The following is a 15263-nucleotide window of genomic DNA, read 5'->3' as shown; positions in this document are numbered from 1 at the left end:
CGTTTCCTCAATCAGTTCAGACATACAACATGTAATTTTAGTTATTATCTATCTTTTAAAAAAGGATTTAAAACAAAGGATCTACAGTTTCATCACATTTACTTCCTTCACTTCAGGATTTATCACACTGAAAAGTCCCCCCGCTCCCGCCCCCTCGTCCATGGGACAGGTGTTTTGATAAGACAGCCAATTGATGTTCCCAGTGTACTCTGCTACTTGCTGCCGCTGTGCGAATTCACGGAGTAGTACCGAAGTTATTGTGGCCGCGCGATATCGCGAGACTTGTGCCATTATCAACCTGCTTGACACACAGCAGCGCTGAGTGCAGCCTGCCTTGCCAGGGTCGGACTGAAGCTCAAGAAACGACAAGGAGAAGCGAACATCTGGCCGCACATCATGAAAGGAAATCGGGGCTTTTAGAGAGAATAAAGACGACGAACTGGGCGGAAATAAATGTGAGTACAGGCCTTGTGTTTTTATGCTTTGAAACGGGCAAAGCGAAAGTTAAAGAGTGTCCCACCTCGCCGCTTCGTTCAGCGCAGTTGGCTTTGCTGTGAGTTCCTCTGCTGTTTAAAAGGATCCCAGCAATGCGTTTCCCAACACGGACATGGAGCTCGGTTTACTGCGCCCTTGGCCCTCCTGTCTCCTACTCACACTTTTCTTTTTCCTTTTCAAATAATCCAACTTCTGCGCGCAAAATTTACACACGTGCACGGCGTTCTCGGTAGCATCAAACTTTAATATCCAGTTCGCTCGAGTTTTTTTTTTCTTTCCTTCTTCTTACCATTCTTACCATCTGCCTTCCCTGTCTTGAATTAACCCCTTTTCAAAGAAATACCTCACAGCTGTGTGCGTGTGTTTGATGAGTACGTAAAAAAAAGGGAGCCACAAAGCGTTTTATTCTCATTCGCGGCTCTCGAGTGCAGTTTTCTATGCTGATAAATAACCCGATTGACTCAAAAAAAAAAAAAAAAAAAAGTTATAAATGCGGTGTGATCGCGTATCAGTCACAGATACACTCAGTTTTGGGAGTTGTGTGTCTTTTTTGGACTGCGTAGCCCTGAGTTAACATATGGCATAAAGGGGAGCACAGCTGGAGGTAGCGTTTCCATTGCGGTGATGTCAGAGCAGCTGACTCCACAGCTTGCAGTGTAATTAGCAAACAGAGCAGCAGTTTACTCACTCTGCATTGGTCTTATGTTTTTTTTTTTTTGTTTTTTTTTTCACGCTAACCTCCCTCCCCGATGGACTAGCGGTATCATTCCCAGTCCCCACTTGCTTGTCCTGTAAACACCGTTGTTTTGTGTGCGTTTGGAAACGTACCGGTGCGTCACTATTCCGCTAAAAAAAAAAAATCTTTCTTTCTTTTTTTTTTTTTTTTTTTTTGGGAAGCGCAAGAAGTAAGCTGACTTCTACAAACTCGAATACTTCGGGATCGTTTGGAGAGTGGATCCGTTTACACCGTGATACATGGGTGGGTGAGCGCAGCGTAGCGTATCCTGCATCACTGGGAAGAATGTAGGATTTATGTTCTCAAGTTGGATAAAGTTGTTCATGTAGACCATCAGGCGCAGTTTGAACCTCTCTGAATTAAGTTTAATTGCGAATGATTTTGTGAACTTGTGTTTAAAAACACGAGGTGGGGGAGTTGAGGTTTTCTGTGTCTTTGGGTGTTTGCTGACACTTTAAAATAATATGCGTTTATTTGGCTGAAGTTCATTGTCACATTTCCCCCTGTGTTTGGCTACTTCGTGTTTGCCTCCTGATATGCGAGCGGCAGCTCGGCTGTGCCCTCCAACCGGCTTCATTTCGTTCATCCAGTATCCTGTTTTTCCTGTTTTTCATCAGGTTATGAAGGAAGAATGGAGTTCCCAGACCATAGCCGCCAGTTGCTGCAGTGTCTGAGTCAGCAGCGTCACCAAGGTTTCCTCTGTGACTGCACTGTTCTTGTCGGGGAGGCTCGATTCAAAGCGCACAGAGCCGTGCTGGCCTCCTGCAGCATGTACTTCCATCTCTTCTACAGGGACCAGCTAGACAAAAGGGACGTTGTGCATCTCAACAGTGACATTGTGACAGCCCCTGCTTTCAGTCTGCTCCTTGAATTTATGTATGAGGGGAAGTTGGAATTCAGCACTCTGCCGGTGGAGGATGTCCTGGCAGCAGCCAGTTACCTCCACATGTATGATATAGTGAAAGTGTGCAAAGGCAAGCTTAAGGATAAGGAACTTTCCTCCCTGGATGAGAAGATGGGTGAGGGTTTGGGACTCAGCTGTCTGGACAGGGAAAATTCCTCAGATGGCGAGCTGCACAGTAAGCAGCTCATCCGGCGACAGCCCCAGACACAGTCTCAGGGGCTTCACAGGGCCCCCCCGGCAGAAGAGTTTGACATGGACAACAGCGAAGTCAGGCTGGCTGTCACAGATTGTGATAGGTCTACACGGAGCAGGCAGAAGGCAAACGGTCACTCTGGCAGGTCCCCGGACCTTGTAAGTGTCAATTATGTGTCAGCAGAGGCCGAGCCCTGCGTCCAAACAGCTGGAAAAACAAAAGCTGATGTCAGTAGTTCCACCGTATCGCTGTCCCAGAGGTCCCGGGCTTCAGATGACATGGACTGTGCACTGGATTTGTCTTTCAAGCCTCTGTCTAGCAGAGATCCCTTACACCCCTCCTACGTCTCGGGACAGCTGGCCCTCGACAGCCAGCAGCAGGGCATTGAGCCACTTGTTAAAGACGAACACGACTTGCTGTCAGAGCAGGAGGACAGTGAGCCGACGAGCCCTGAGAGCCAGCGCTTTGGGAATAGTGCCAGGAGCTCAGTGGTGACAGGGTTCGCTGCCCTCTTCCCAGGCAACAACGGCTCCACAGCCGCCCTGCTCTCCCAGGAGGAGGACCTGATGGACGAGGAGGGGGAGGCCTGCAGAGGGAGGGAGGGCGCCCCAGGCAGGGAGTTAGAGGAGAGGAGGGGTAGGCTGCTGGGGGACAGCGAGGAGGAGGAGGACGACTTGGCCTCTTCAGACATCTCCACCTCCAGCGGGGTGCTCCTGCCCCCGGGGCAACAGGTGTGTGTGTGCCCCCTCTGCAGTAAAGTCTTCCCCAGCCCCCATGTGTTGCAACTGCACCTCAGCTCTCACTTCCGTGAGAAGGACGGCGCTCGCTCCAAGTTGTCCCCCGACGGCTCGGTCCCCACCTGCTTGCAGTGCAACAAGACCTTCTCCTGCATGTATACCCTTAAGCGCCACGAGCGCACACACTCTGGCGAGAAGCCATACACCTGTGGTCAGTGTGGCAAGAGCTTCCAGTACTCCCATAACTTGAGTCGGCACGCTGTAGTTCACACACGTGAGAAGCCTCACGCTTGTAAGTGGTGCGAACGGCGCTTCACCCAGTCTGGGGACCTCTACCGCCACATCAGGAAGTTTCACTGTGGCCTTGTCAAGACTCTCGCCATTGGATAAAACACACCTCTCTCCAGTGCCATGACATAAGACATAGTGTCTTTTCATACACTGAATACGATTATTGTACAATTTTCCCATTAGTACACACACGCTGGCAGTTTGTCGGAGACATATCTTTTGGATTTTTACCCCATGTGGCATTTTTCAAGTTTGAAAAAAAAAAAGACATGTAGCAACTTTAAAACTGGAGCTGTTTTCTGTGCTGGACTGTGTCAGAGGCGTAGGTGACGGTCAGAGGCAGACAGTCGAAGGTGCACAGGCTGTTAAGAATAACATGGGTGCTGTGAAATTCAAGCTGGAACTGTGTGGGGGCGAAGGTGAACAAATCAGATGATGCACTTGTATGTTTCTGTCCTGTTTGTGTCAATCTGTTGAGTTTATTTGAGGAGTATATTTGCTGAAAGGAAAAGAAAAAAAGCATCCTATGTTCATACCCTCTGGGTAAATGCGTGATGGCTAATGCTTACATATGTTAATACAATCGTCAGAGTAGGTGAGACTTTGTGCACATGGGAGATCAGAACCGTCCGTGAGTAGCAATATATAATTTTTTTTTAACTCCTACATTATTATTATTATTATTTATTATTTGGGATTTGTTTAGTCCTTAACAAGTAAACTATCACAAGGCAGCAAAACTAATGAAGTCTGACTACTGGAAGTATCTTTTTTTTTTTTCATGGAAGTAGAATTTTTGTTTGGTTGAAATGAAGTCGGTTACAGTTTTATGTTGTTTATAAGAAGAAGCAAGCAGGTCATTATATCAACATTTTTTTTTTTCAGCTTGCAGGAGAGTTACCAGCTCTTTAGTTGCTAATGCGAGTGAGCACATATCGATGAGACGGCCTTCTAACCGCAACTTAAAAAGAAGTTGTATAATCAGAGGAGGGATGGAAAGTAGCGAAAAAGCTAATGCCTGTAACACTGGTGCCTACTGAAGTTCTCAAACACTTCACCTAGTTACTAAAACAAGAATGAGGTGTGTTACCATGCCTACTTGTCAAATTCAGTGATCTTTTTTTTTTCTTTTTTAAAAATCTGGATTACACTCCATATACCAGGTAGTAACAAAGGTAATTGTCTACTCTGGAATGCCAGCTGACCCACGAGTGTCCTTTAGTTAAATCATTCACAAGAATGTAATAAAAGTATGTAAATCAAGCTCTTGTCAATTAAACGTTTGTTGACTCATTTGGGTTAAAAGCAAATAGTTGCCAGTGAATTACCTTGTTATTTCCTGGTATGGCTTAAAAGGCACACTGACGTGGTGTTTAAGGCGAACCCTCAGCAGGCAGGGAGGGGAAGGAGGAAGACAGGTGGACGTTCAGTGCTTTGTCTGTGACTGTTGTTAGCACCACTCAGCTGAATCTGCTGACTTTTCTTTCTTTGAATTAACCTTGTCACATTATTATATCTTCTTACTGTACGTGTGTAAGTTACTACTGATGAAGCCGGAGCCTTTAGTGATGCTGTCCTTGAAAGAATCTCTGGGCAGGATTTACTTCTGTCTGTTCACATAGATGTTATATGAATTCTTAACAGGGGGTGTAGCACTAAAAGTTCGTGATATTTGTCTAATCTGTCCTGAGAAGACTTGATCAGAATTTATTTATTAGTTTGACTTGGTTCAGGGTTTACTGTAGGTGTAGTTCTTATTTCTATAAGCTTGAAAGACGTTGCGTCTTGCCTAGCGATTTTTTTTTTTTGGTACTCATTAACTGGTATTGGGGCTGTCTGTTCATTTTTCTCTGTGCAAATCAAGTTACTGTAATTGTATTTTAATATACTGTGTAGAAACCTCTATGGAATATTCAAGATTTGTCACATGGAACATAGAGAAGCACTTGTTTTTAGCATGCATATAGTTTCAACACTATTGTCTAGGCTGCTATTTCTTACTATTTGTATATTTAATGTAAATATATATTCTATTTATCAAACTGTTTGTTTCTCCGTGTTACAACACACGTAAGGTCGAGAGAGTCAGGTGTCTTATTAAGGCTGCAGTCTCTTAAAGTGTCACGTCTTCCCCAGGGAGTTTGGTTCTTTTTCCATATTCAAGGCTTGATTGGACTCCGCCTCACTACAAATCAGAGGAGCTAATACCGCTCCAACTGCTGTTCTGCCACAGGAAACAGTTGTTCACAAGCACAGCCACACTGATACGGCATTGGCTACCTATAGAAATGAGACAATACAGGCATTGTTCCCCCCACCAAGTCCCAGGTAGTTCTCAAGGGATCATTGTGTATCTCTCTCTCTCCTGGCTGTGGGGAGAAAAGCCAGCGCAAGTCTCTCTTTGCACTTTTCTGTATTGAATGGAGCCCTTGGAATGTGAGAAATGTTTTTAGCAAAGGGAGACCAAGGAGACTGTAAACAGGTGTATTGTTTGGAGGCATCAAAGAACAGCCCCCCTATCCCAGCATGCAGTAGATAAACGCTTCATTGTTCCTCTACATGGAGGAGTACCACGGTGATTTGATTGCACATCTATCAAGAGAATATCAGAATTAACAGAGTATTGTTTTTTTTCCCCAAGTGCTAGATTTTAGGAAAAAAAAAGTGATGAGATTGACATGAAATATCTGGCAACTGTGGCCACAGAGGTCAGATGGAGGTGCTTCACTACCTGTCCATTTCAGCACAGACACCCAAAGGTGTTTTTCTTTTGTCCTTAATGTTAATCAGCAAGACTTCTTTCAGGACACAAAAATGAATTCACATGTGATTTCTCAGCATTTGCAATGATTTGTCAGCATTTTAAGTGGAGTCAAAAGGGAATCAAACCATTTCCCCTTTTTCATTCTAATCCCCAAACTTGCAGTCAGCAATGGAGCTTGAATGAATGGGTCTTGCTTGTAATCGTACAAGAGATGTGGTTTGGCTCCCTGTTAACTTGCACAAACTCTCCTGTTGTTCACATGACAGGTTAATCACTTTGGTTAGTCCTCAGAACAATAAGATATATTTCAGATACATAGGTGTTTCGTAGTGTTAATAATGTATATTTCAATCCGAACCCACAGGAATGTAGATTTTGTCACTGTTTCAGGTGTTTTTTTTGTTTTGTTTTTTTTTTGTTTTGTTTTTTTAAAGAAACATTTCTTATGTGGTGCAAGTTAAAATCGCTTGATTCTCTAATGTACATGTGTACAGAGGTAGACAAACAGACAAACTAATGATATGTAAAGAATTTTTCTTTCTTTTTATTGTTTGCAGTCTTTATTTATACCTCCAGGATCATCACCGATTGTGCCTTGTAGACACACGAATAGGTGTTGCATCTGGAGAAGGCCTTTTTTCTATATTGTACATTTTTGCCCTTGACTGCGGTGGTAAAGTTCACATCATAGCGACAGTGGCCCACTGTCGCTAAAACGATTCACAGCTGTTGTTCCTGTTTTTCTATCATATCAAAAATGTCAAACCAGACAAACTGACAGTTTGAAGTACTAGTACTTCTAGTGAAGTACTAGTTTTTTTTTTTTGTTGTTTTTTTTTTTTGCTGAGCAGGATTACATTGGCGTTTGGAGATTTATTCGACCATTTTTGTTTATGACTAAATCTGTTTTTGGATGTATTAAACTGAAGACAAGCATTTTTTTTGTGTTTTGGCTTTTAGTCGCCAGTGCTACTGGGAACTAACAGTCTGTTCCTCAGTTAATGTCACTGTTGAATGTGAAACACTGAGATTTTGATTGTTGACAGAGCTACTCTTGACCGAGGGCTATGTTTGCCTAACTCATGCTGTATGATCTTTTAAGTCTAAAAATGACTTTACTGATACTGGAATTTTGTCCTCTGCAGGTTACAACTGTGAAATTGTGTATAATCATGAGAAATATTTATTATTGTTGCATTTGCTTCTTGTGCAGCATTTGACTGTCTCCGTTTTAATTTGGTTAAAAAAAAAAAAGAAAAAAGAAAAAAGCTTCTAAATGTCAAACGAAAATCTTTTTAATAGAATTTGTAGAAGTGCCATTAGAATTTAATATAATTTTTTAATAAGAAAGGTATATTTTATAGTAATCAATTGCTTCAGTGTTAGTGGTGTAGAGATTAGAGGACAATCTTTATGCAGAATTGACATTGCTTAGATATTGAGGCAATTTACTTTGATCTATAACTGTATGTGCATTTTCTTTGTTTGCGCTTTTGGAGTGTGCCTGTGTGTGTGTGCTGTGGAAATGTGACAATCTTGATTTAGGTCTTTATTAAGATTATGCATAGAATTAAATGGAACAACTTTCTTTGATTTGTGTGGATTCCATTCATTTACAACCCCTTTTTTCCCCCTGCTGCTTCACACCTCAGACGTTTATTTTCAGTTATTATCAGACACATACAATCCTCGATATAAGAGAAGCAGATTCTCACACACTTAACAACCTAAGAATATTAGAGAAGAGCCCTTGTGTGACACACAGCAGAGACAATCAGGCAGACAGGGTGTGTGGGCAGCACTGCAATGTGTACAGAGACAACAGAATGTGATAATACTGCTGGTCTTACAGGCCCTATCCCTCTGAAACCATAAACTGAGCTCAAGGACGGAGCAATTTCAAGATGGGCTCCCATTGTTCCTGACCTGTTGCCAATACTCTGCAAAGGAGATAAACCTGGAACAACAAAGGCAGTTGACTTTGTCGTGTAATCATTGCTTAAAGTCAACTTCATTATATCAGCTTCAACAAACTAAATTACACACATGCATGTGTTTGTGCGTCAACAGACACATACCAAGTCTCAGTGAGGAACTTCATGCCAATTCACTGGACAATTTCAATGGCGAGAACTTTTAATTACTTCCCGGTTGCACCATGAAAGAAATCCAGCTGCTCTGCGACGTGATCCCAATGGGGATGTGCTCGGGTTCCCACCACCCTCCCCCCCTCCAAAATCCCAGCTCACCCATTCTGGGAATGCCATATAGACATGGGCCGCATCCAACTGCCCCTACCCCCATCTGTCCCACCTCCACTCCCCCAAAGCCCCCAAAACCACGGCCCCCAAACCTCGGCCTCATCCCACCACTCTATTGTGTGCGTGGGTAGTAGTTCAGCCAGGCTATTGTCTGGCCCAGCTCCCCAGCACGTACTTTATGCACAAACAGACGACACAGCGGCGCTAGCCAGGCAGCTCCAACATAAAGAAAACAATGTCCTCCCAAGATCGGTCATAAACACCCTGAACAGCCTCAGCCAGCTCACAGTAAATAAGGGCCCTCTGCAATGCTGTGGCCACCTCACACTGTAAACATCCACTGCAGCAGGCCTCAGAGCACTCACTGGCACCAACATCTCACATCTGCCTAACAGGATCCAGGGCTTAGACTGTTTGGTGTGTGTGTGTCTGTGTGTGTGTGTGTTTCCTATGGACCAAAACCTTCACATGGAAAGTAGGGGCCATGTGATAGGGCTTAGCTGCAGGGTGACGAGCCGGGATATGTGCAGTGTAACTGGATGGTGTAATAAAACATTCCTCTCCAAGGCTCAAAGCCTGGCTCATTTGGCTGTGAGTGATTGTGTGTGTGTGTGTGTGTGTGTGTTTAGAGGTACTTGAGAGAAGTTGAGAGGAAAGTTGTAAGTGTCCACCGCCTCAACAAGGCCAGCGGTGGGAGCCCTTGACCTCTGAAGGGACGGACTGCCAGGGACAGCTGGTGTGGCCTGTGTTTATTTATTTATTTCTTAACAAAAGACAGGTGGTCACACTTGAAAAGGGCACACAAACACAGTCACACATGCGCTTGTGTACAGACAACGCACACACACGCATACACACACACACACACACATGCATGGGTAGTTTTCTTTCTCTCTCGCTCTCCATATAAACACACATGCATATGGTTATCATCCACTTAATTTCGGAGGAGCCATTCTTTTGACTTTCAGAACATCACGCTGCTCCCAAGAATAAACAATAATAATTGAATTCCTGAATAATATAATAGTCTGGTGTAAAAAAAAAAAAAAAAAAACTCAACAGGTGGACCATTATTTCCAACTTTTAAAAAACACACATTTGAAGCAGCATTTCAGCTCTTAATCACAGCCTGCAACCCGAATCTGAACTCTGTATAACATGTATCAACTGCTACAAGTGCATAAATACATATCAACTAGTGCTCTCATACTGGGTTTGCCTTTTTTGGAGTGGCTCGCCCTGACAGTGCCAAGACAGTGTGTCCTTGGTCCACTGTACAGCTGTCACTTACTCACACTCGTTGACGCATATTTATAGCAGCAGCATCACTGGGCTTGACGCTCGCCGCACTCAGACCACAGCTGGTCCCCAAAAGAATGGGTGAAAGACAAAGCCACGTGCTCCCGCTGGCCGACTGCAGTTGGTCCTGTCTGGAGCGCTGTGGGTGATTATGTGGCCCCCTTACTCCTCGCTGACACCCAGACACACATGTACCAGGGGAGAAAAGATGAGGACCATTCGTGGGGGGTGGGGAGGGTGAAAGAGAGAGCACACCGTGACTTTTTTTTTTTTTTTACATGGATGGGGATGTACTGAAAGCCTTGGCAGCTGCATTCTTGGCAGTTTTGAAACTACATAAACACATCACATCATTATTAACAGAGAGCAGAGGGGGAGAGGAGGCTCAGCATCAGCATCCTTCCCTCTAATAAGTCCGCAATCGATAAAGTAAACATTTTGGAGGACGGACAGGAATCACTTGTGTGATGTCCTGTATCTAAAATCTAATTGAAAATGGTTTTTACTTGTCATTTTTCATGCTTAGGTGAGGGTCAGGACAGTGGAGACATGTCACCAGTATCAGCTGCTTTAAGTATTGATCAGTCAAACTGAAGGAATAGTGGGTGAAAGGGGGTATGATGCATGAGACTGTGTTCTCTGTGGACAGCACACTTTTGCATTATATCACTCCCCTTTTCTTTCCCACAGAGTTCTGAAAGGAGGTCTGATGTAGTGATGGATCACAGAACACTGCCTCAAACAACTGGATAATGAAGTGATTTTTTTTTGGATGGTTGAAACAAGTCTTCAGATAATTGTGGGTCATTTTGATTAATAAGTCCTCACAATATTAGTCAGATAATTACAACAAACTCATCTCATAGGTCAAAAAGCACTTGGAAGATGCTCTGTCTGATCTTGGTGCAGAGAATAATGATGACTAGGATCAAGTTTCTTTCTCTTTCATACTTTTCATACTTTCATTAAAAACTAAGGACCAGGGAAATAAAGACAAAAGCGTTAAAATCATTTAATTTTATGTAACTTTTGTTTCCTAGATTCTCTTGTTCTAATAATCCACTGGGACAGCACAACAGTTAAAATGTTGACTATCCTTACAAAATAATAAAAAATACCCATCAGAGCCCAGGGTGACATCTCAAATATCTTGTTTTGTCTGATCCAACAGTCTAAAGCCCTGAGATGTTCAGGCTATAGAGATTTCAAATAGAGAAAACTCAAATTCTTACATTTGAGAAGCAGGAAATAGCAAATATTTGGCATTTTTCATGATATGTGACTTCATCCAACAAATCTGCTGCTGATTAATTTTCTGCTGATCGACTAATCTTTTCAGCTCTAAAACTCACAGCTCATTTTTTTGTCCTTAATTAGCTCAAAATGCATCCACAAGCTTTATGGCTGTGGACATCTATACTGGATTTCATTAGTGAATGAATAATAAAAGAAAAAAAAAATAGCAAGCAACTTCAAAAGTAAACGTCTTCCTTCCAAGTGGTTTATGTCCACCTCTGAGTTCCTTGAAGCCTTATCAAGAAATGTGCAGACAACTTGTCGCCTTTCTTGCCAGCAGCTGTCTGTTCACTCAGCCAGAAATCAAGCGGTGCCCTCGGACACCAACTGCAGAGCTCCCCAAAGACTGGAGCTACAACTGGCCCGCTGAGCAGGGGATGTGACTCAACCAGTCATAGGCGCATTTGCAATAAGCTCCAGGAAGTGCACTCATCCAAGCTAATATCTATAGCACCATGTCATGCGACTGATTTCTATAAAGCAGCGCTAAGAACTTCTAGCTACCAAGAACAATTACTCACTGTGTATAATACCTGACCCTGAAACCAGTCGTCATCAGTGACAAGCAGCAGCCAAGAGAAAGTGATGACTGCACCTCAAGGTCATGTCCAGCAGGGACAATTGTAGCCAAATTTTCTACAGCAAAAGCCCTGGTTCTCTTCAACCTCTAGATCATCTTGTTTTAATAAATAAATTTGATAGCAGAAGCTCAAGGTTAGCGCAGACAAGCTGGATTGGAATTTCATTATCATTGCCTAGCTGAGACAAAACTTTCATACTTCAGCTAAAAGGTTGAAAAATATCCTCTTTAGCATAGTGAGATAAATTTGTTCATCCACTGAGAGAGCAGTGTATATGTGTTACCCTGAATGTGGCGCAGTCATAAAGGAACTCAGAGCCTCAGCTGAGTCCTTGAAGTGTGCTGCCATCTGCTGACGCATCGACAACACATGAAAACAGCTCGGAAGATTCAGATTTTTGTTCAGACATTCTGTTTTTAAGTTACGCAATATTTAATAATTAACTTGCGGTGCCCCTTTAATTAATCAGAAACTATAAAGTGGACAGATTAATGACAGATACTCTCAAAAAGAAGATGTCTCAACATTTAACTATACAAAATTGTTCAAGTTTATTTCAGTTACATTGGAAATGCAATACATATATACAAGAAAACATCTGGATCACGTTAAAAAAAAAAAAATCACAGGTATAAAATGCAGTCTTAGTAATATATCATACACAGTATGTTCAAGCATAAACTCCTGATCCCTCCTTTGGTCTTTATGTCGAGCAACTGCAGCACAGTACTTCATCATATCGCCCACTGTAACTGTGGAAAAAAACATCTATTATATTAACTACACAGAAAATATCTACTTTAGGACCATTTTACTGTCTAAAATGATGTCACACTTTCAGTGCACTTCCACATGTGGATAGAAGGAGCCTGCAGATCTACAGCTGCAAAAGGAACCCAGCTTCAAAACATCCTGCACCAATGAAACACTTGCAATGATAAAGAAAAAAAATCCTCTAGAGTCTAACATCAGTGACTATATACAAAACTATCCTCTAATGGAACTGCTGTACTGGGTTCCCCATGAACAATTCTTCTGAGTTAGCCTCAGTCCAAAGTCTGTCTTCTAAGCTTCGATTACTCACCTGCTGCAGGCTTCAAAGATGTGTGCGGTTTGCCTCTTTGTACTCAAAGATGAACATGCAGATACACTGCTTCCTGCTTCCATTGCTTTTTGCTGTCTTAACCTCCAGGAAATTCTCTTTTATAACTCTGTTTGCAACTTAATGGCACTGCAGCCGGAGCTGATAAGGAACCAGCGAAGTTCAGGGTTGAGTGGCTGGGCTACTGATTATTTAAGTATCTAATTTACTTAATGCCCTGTGGCACTGATGCCATGTAACACTGCAGCTGGATTCCAGCGAGGAATACAGAGAAATATTTTGAAGGTTTAATGTTTAAATAGTTTCCTGCCTGTATTTGCTGATACGGATGATTAATTTTAATGAGCCATGATACAAATGAATGTGCAGAACTTACTCTATGATGGTGCAGACAGAGCAGCAGAGGCTGGAACAACTTGAGCATTGTCTGGTACAAGAGGTGCACGCTGGACGGTCACATTGGGAGCATGGTGTCCTGGACCCCTGGCTCTTCTGACACACACAGCAGCCTGCAGCCGCCACTGGTGCACCTAGACACAAAGCACACATCGATACAGCACGCTGGATGAGCATTTAGCAAAGCAAATCTGTGACAATTCTGACATCTGCTGGTGAAACGCACAAACTGAACTCACCTTTTGCTTTTATACTGTGGGTATAATTATGATCATCTCGGTCCACTGTTTTCCAAGATGTACCGGACAACATGCACTCTAATCTCACTCTAATCTCAGCTTTAATCTAATTTACCCTTGTTTAATTCATCTACTTTGTCAGCTGTTTGAGAGCAAGTACAACCTCTACTTTACATGGTTCAGAAAGTGCTTTTACAAGTGCGCACATCCATGAGGACTGCTGAACACACTGCTGTTTTTGGTCTTTGTGAGGTCTTTGTGGGAAGTCTGCCACAGGTGCTCCAAAGGAACCACTTTCATAGATTGTGTCTGCATGTTGGAAGACAACCACTACTTCCTTTGGATGCAGCTCATGTTGCCTAGCTTCCAAGATCAGTCAGTTCACTACTGTGCTTTAATCAGTAGGTGTCACTGTCTTCACATATTGTACTTTGTTTACTCTTTTAGTGTCAATCCCACAAAGGTTTCCCTGTTTAAGTGACGGCACTCTGCCCTATTACAGATCATGGACCTTGTCCAGTGAGTTCTGGTGTGTGTTATGTTATGTTATGTTGTGTTGTTTGTGTGTGTGTGTGTGTGTGTGTGTGTGTGTGTGTGTGTGTGTGGGCACACTGCTACACCTTGCAGAAGACAAACAGTTTTAGGAAATACAGGCATGAATGGTTGGCAGGCTTCGACCTTCAGTTGTTTAAAAGGTCGCATGCTTGGCAGCTGGTGGATTATAAATATGATCAGGTTCCTGTTGTGTGACCCATCAGAGCTCATTTTTCCTACTGTCATTCAGTGTGGCCATTTCTGGACATGTCAATATATTTTGCTCATAATGTATCGGGACTGTAGCCATCCTTTCACCTGCCCCCCATCAGCTCAGACTCACCTTGAGCGGCGTTTGCTCTTGTCAGTCTCCCGTCATGTCCAATCAATGTCTGTCCTCTCAGCAGTGTCTGGCTGCATGCAGGTGTCTCAGCTTGTCCTGTTATCTGCGGATCTGTGCACTTCTCCTCCCCAGTCCATATTTTGCCCATCACAGCCTTAGCACCATTAAAAAGCAAGTTCTTTGTCTTTTCTGAGAAGAAAAAAAAAATCAGACCCACTTATGAGTGAAATTACATATGACTACCTCAGTTGTATTGTGTTACTTCAGAGGCCATCCAGCAGTGATGACACATAGGCCATAAATGTGCTGTTCAACAGTCGACAAACTCAGCTTTTTTTTAAGATCAAAAGCCAAAGGAATGAGAGGACATGAAGTGTACACGACTAGTCGTTTTATGAACGTGAACAAATGCACCAAAAGACTGACTACTGCAACTATTTTAAGGATGTATATAGGTATATAGGAAATGTGTCTGTATCTAACACCAGCTGCGCAGCCAACTCCAACAAGCAGTTATACGCACTGACGCAGCTAACATTGCAACGCACCTATGAGCCCGCTAACATGGACTTACCGTAGATTTCTTGCCTGTATTTGCTCCCAAACACGCCGTAATTATTCAATTCCTGTTGTCCGATGTGTATTTTGTATTGGGATGAGAAGGTTTCGGGAAAAGGACAAGTTCTTTTCGGCATTTTGCTAGCTACAAAAACTCCTGCGGCAGCGCCACAGACCTCCACACTTGTTTCTTGCGGGAAAAAAGCAAGGAAGGGAACAGGGAGCCAATCACACACAGTCTTTATTGTCACGTGAAAACTTGGAGCCAACCCGACGACTGCTCTTCTATCACGTGATATTTGGCTCCACATTGAACTGTTAAATAATAATGCTGCCTTCACGGACTGTGGCGAAATTTGTATTTCTAATTTCAGAAATTAGTAGCTGGAGATTAGAGGAACACACGGAGAAAAGGCGTATATTCTCTCCATCGTTTTAATTTAGACTAAATGTGTGGATATATGTGAGATTTTTTCTCATTATTACAGGACTTACGGTAATGATCAACACAGTCCCAATACACACAAATCA

The 15263-nt window shown here is 43.0% G+C and overlaps 2 protein-coding genes across 2 annotated transcripts; one reads left to right on the top strand and one right to left on the bottom strand.

The window, feature by feature from the left end:
- The first annotated feature begins 326 nt into the window (after positions 1–326).
- zbtb42 (zinc finger and BTB domain containing 42) lies at positions 327–7430 on the top strand. The gene is made up of 2 exons (XM_041061064.1): positions 327–455; positions 1849–7430. The coding sequence occupies exon 2, from the start codon at positions 1863–1865 to the stop codon at positions 3453–3455; it is 1593 nt and encodes a 530-aa protein (XP_040916998.1). The 5' UTR covers positions 327–455; positions 1849–1862; the 3' UTR covers positions 3456–7430.
- Positions 7431–12092: 4662 nt separating this feature from the next.
- Positions 12093–14921, bottom strand: siva1 (SIVA1, apoptosis-inducing factor). Its single transcript, XM_041059949.1, has 4 exons — positions 14749–14921; positions 14175–14363; positions 13039–13192; positions 12093–12312 (listed from the first exon to the last, which is right to left on the bottom strand). The coding sequence occupies exons 1-4, from the start codon at positions 14867–14869 to the stop codon at positions 12264–12266; spliced, it is 513 nt and encodes a 170-aa protein (XP_040915883.1). The 5' UTR covers positions 14870–14921; the 3' UTR covers positions 12093–12263.
- Between the last annotated feature and the right edge of the window lie 342 nt (positions 14922–15263).

The sequence above is a fragment of the Toxotes jaculatrix genome, chromosome 17 (genome assembly GCF_017976425.1).
Source record: "Toxotes jaculatrix isolate fToxJac2 chromosome 17, fToxJac2.pri, whole genome shotgun sequence".
In the NCBI taxonomy this organism is placed as follows: Eukaryota; Metazoa; Chordata; class Actinopteri; family Toxotidae; genus Toxotes; species Toxotes jaculatrix.
This window is presented reverse-complemented; position numbering and strand designations above follow the sequence as displayed.

Bases quoted from the DNA above. Each gene is read 5' to 3' on its own strand.
- zbtb42 (XM_041061064.1), top strand. From the start codon at position 1,863: ATGGAGTTCCCAGACCATAGCCGCCAGTTGCTGCAGTGTCTGAGTCAG.
- siva1 (XM_041059949.1), bottom strand. From the start codon at position 14,869: ATGCCGAAAAGAACTTGTCCTTTTCCCGAAACCTTCTCATCCCAATAC. The intron at 13,193-14,174 runs GTGAGTCTGAGC...CTTTGTGTCTAG, and splicing joins AAGAGCAAACGCCGCTCAAG to GTGCACCAGTGGCGGCTGCA. The intron at 12,313-13,038 runs GTAAGTTCTGCA...TTTTTTCCACAG, and splicing joins TCTGTCTGCACCATCATAGA to TTACAGTGGGCGATATGATG.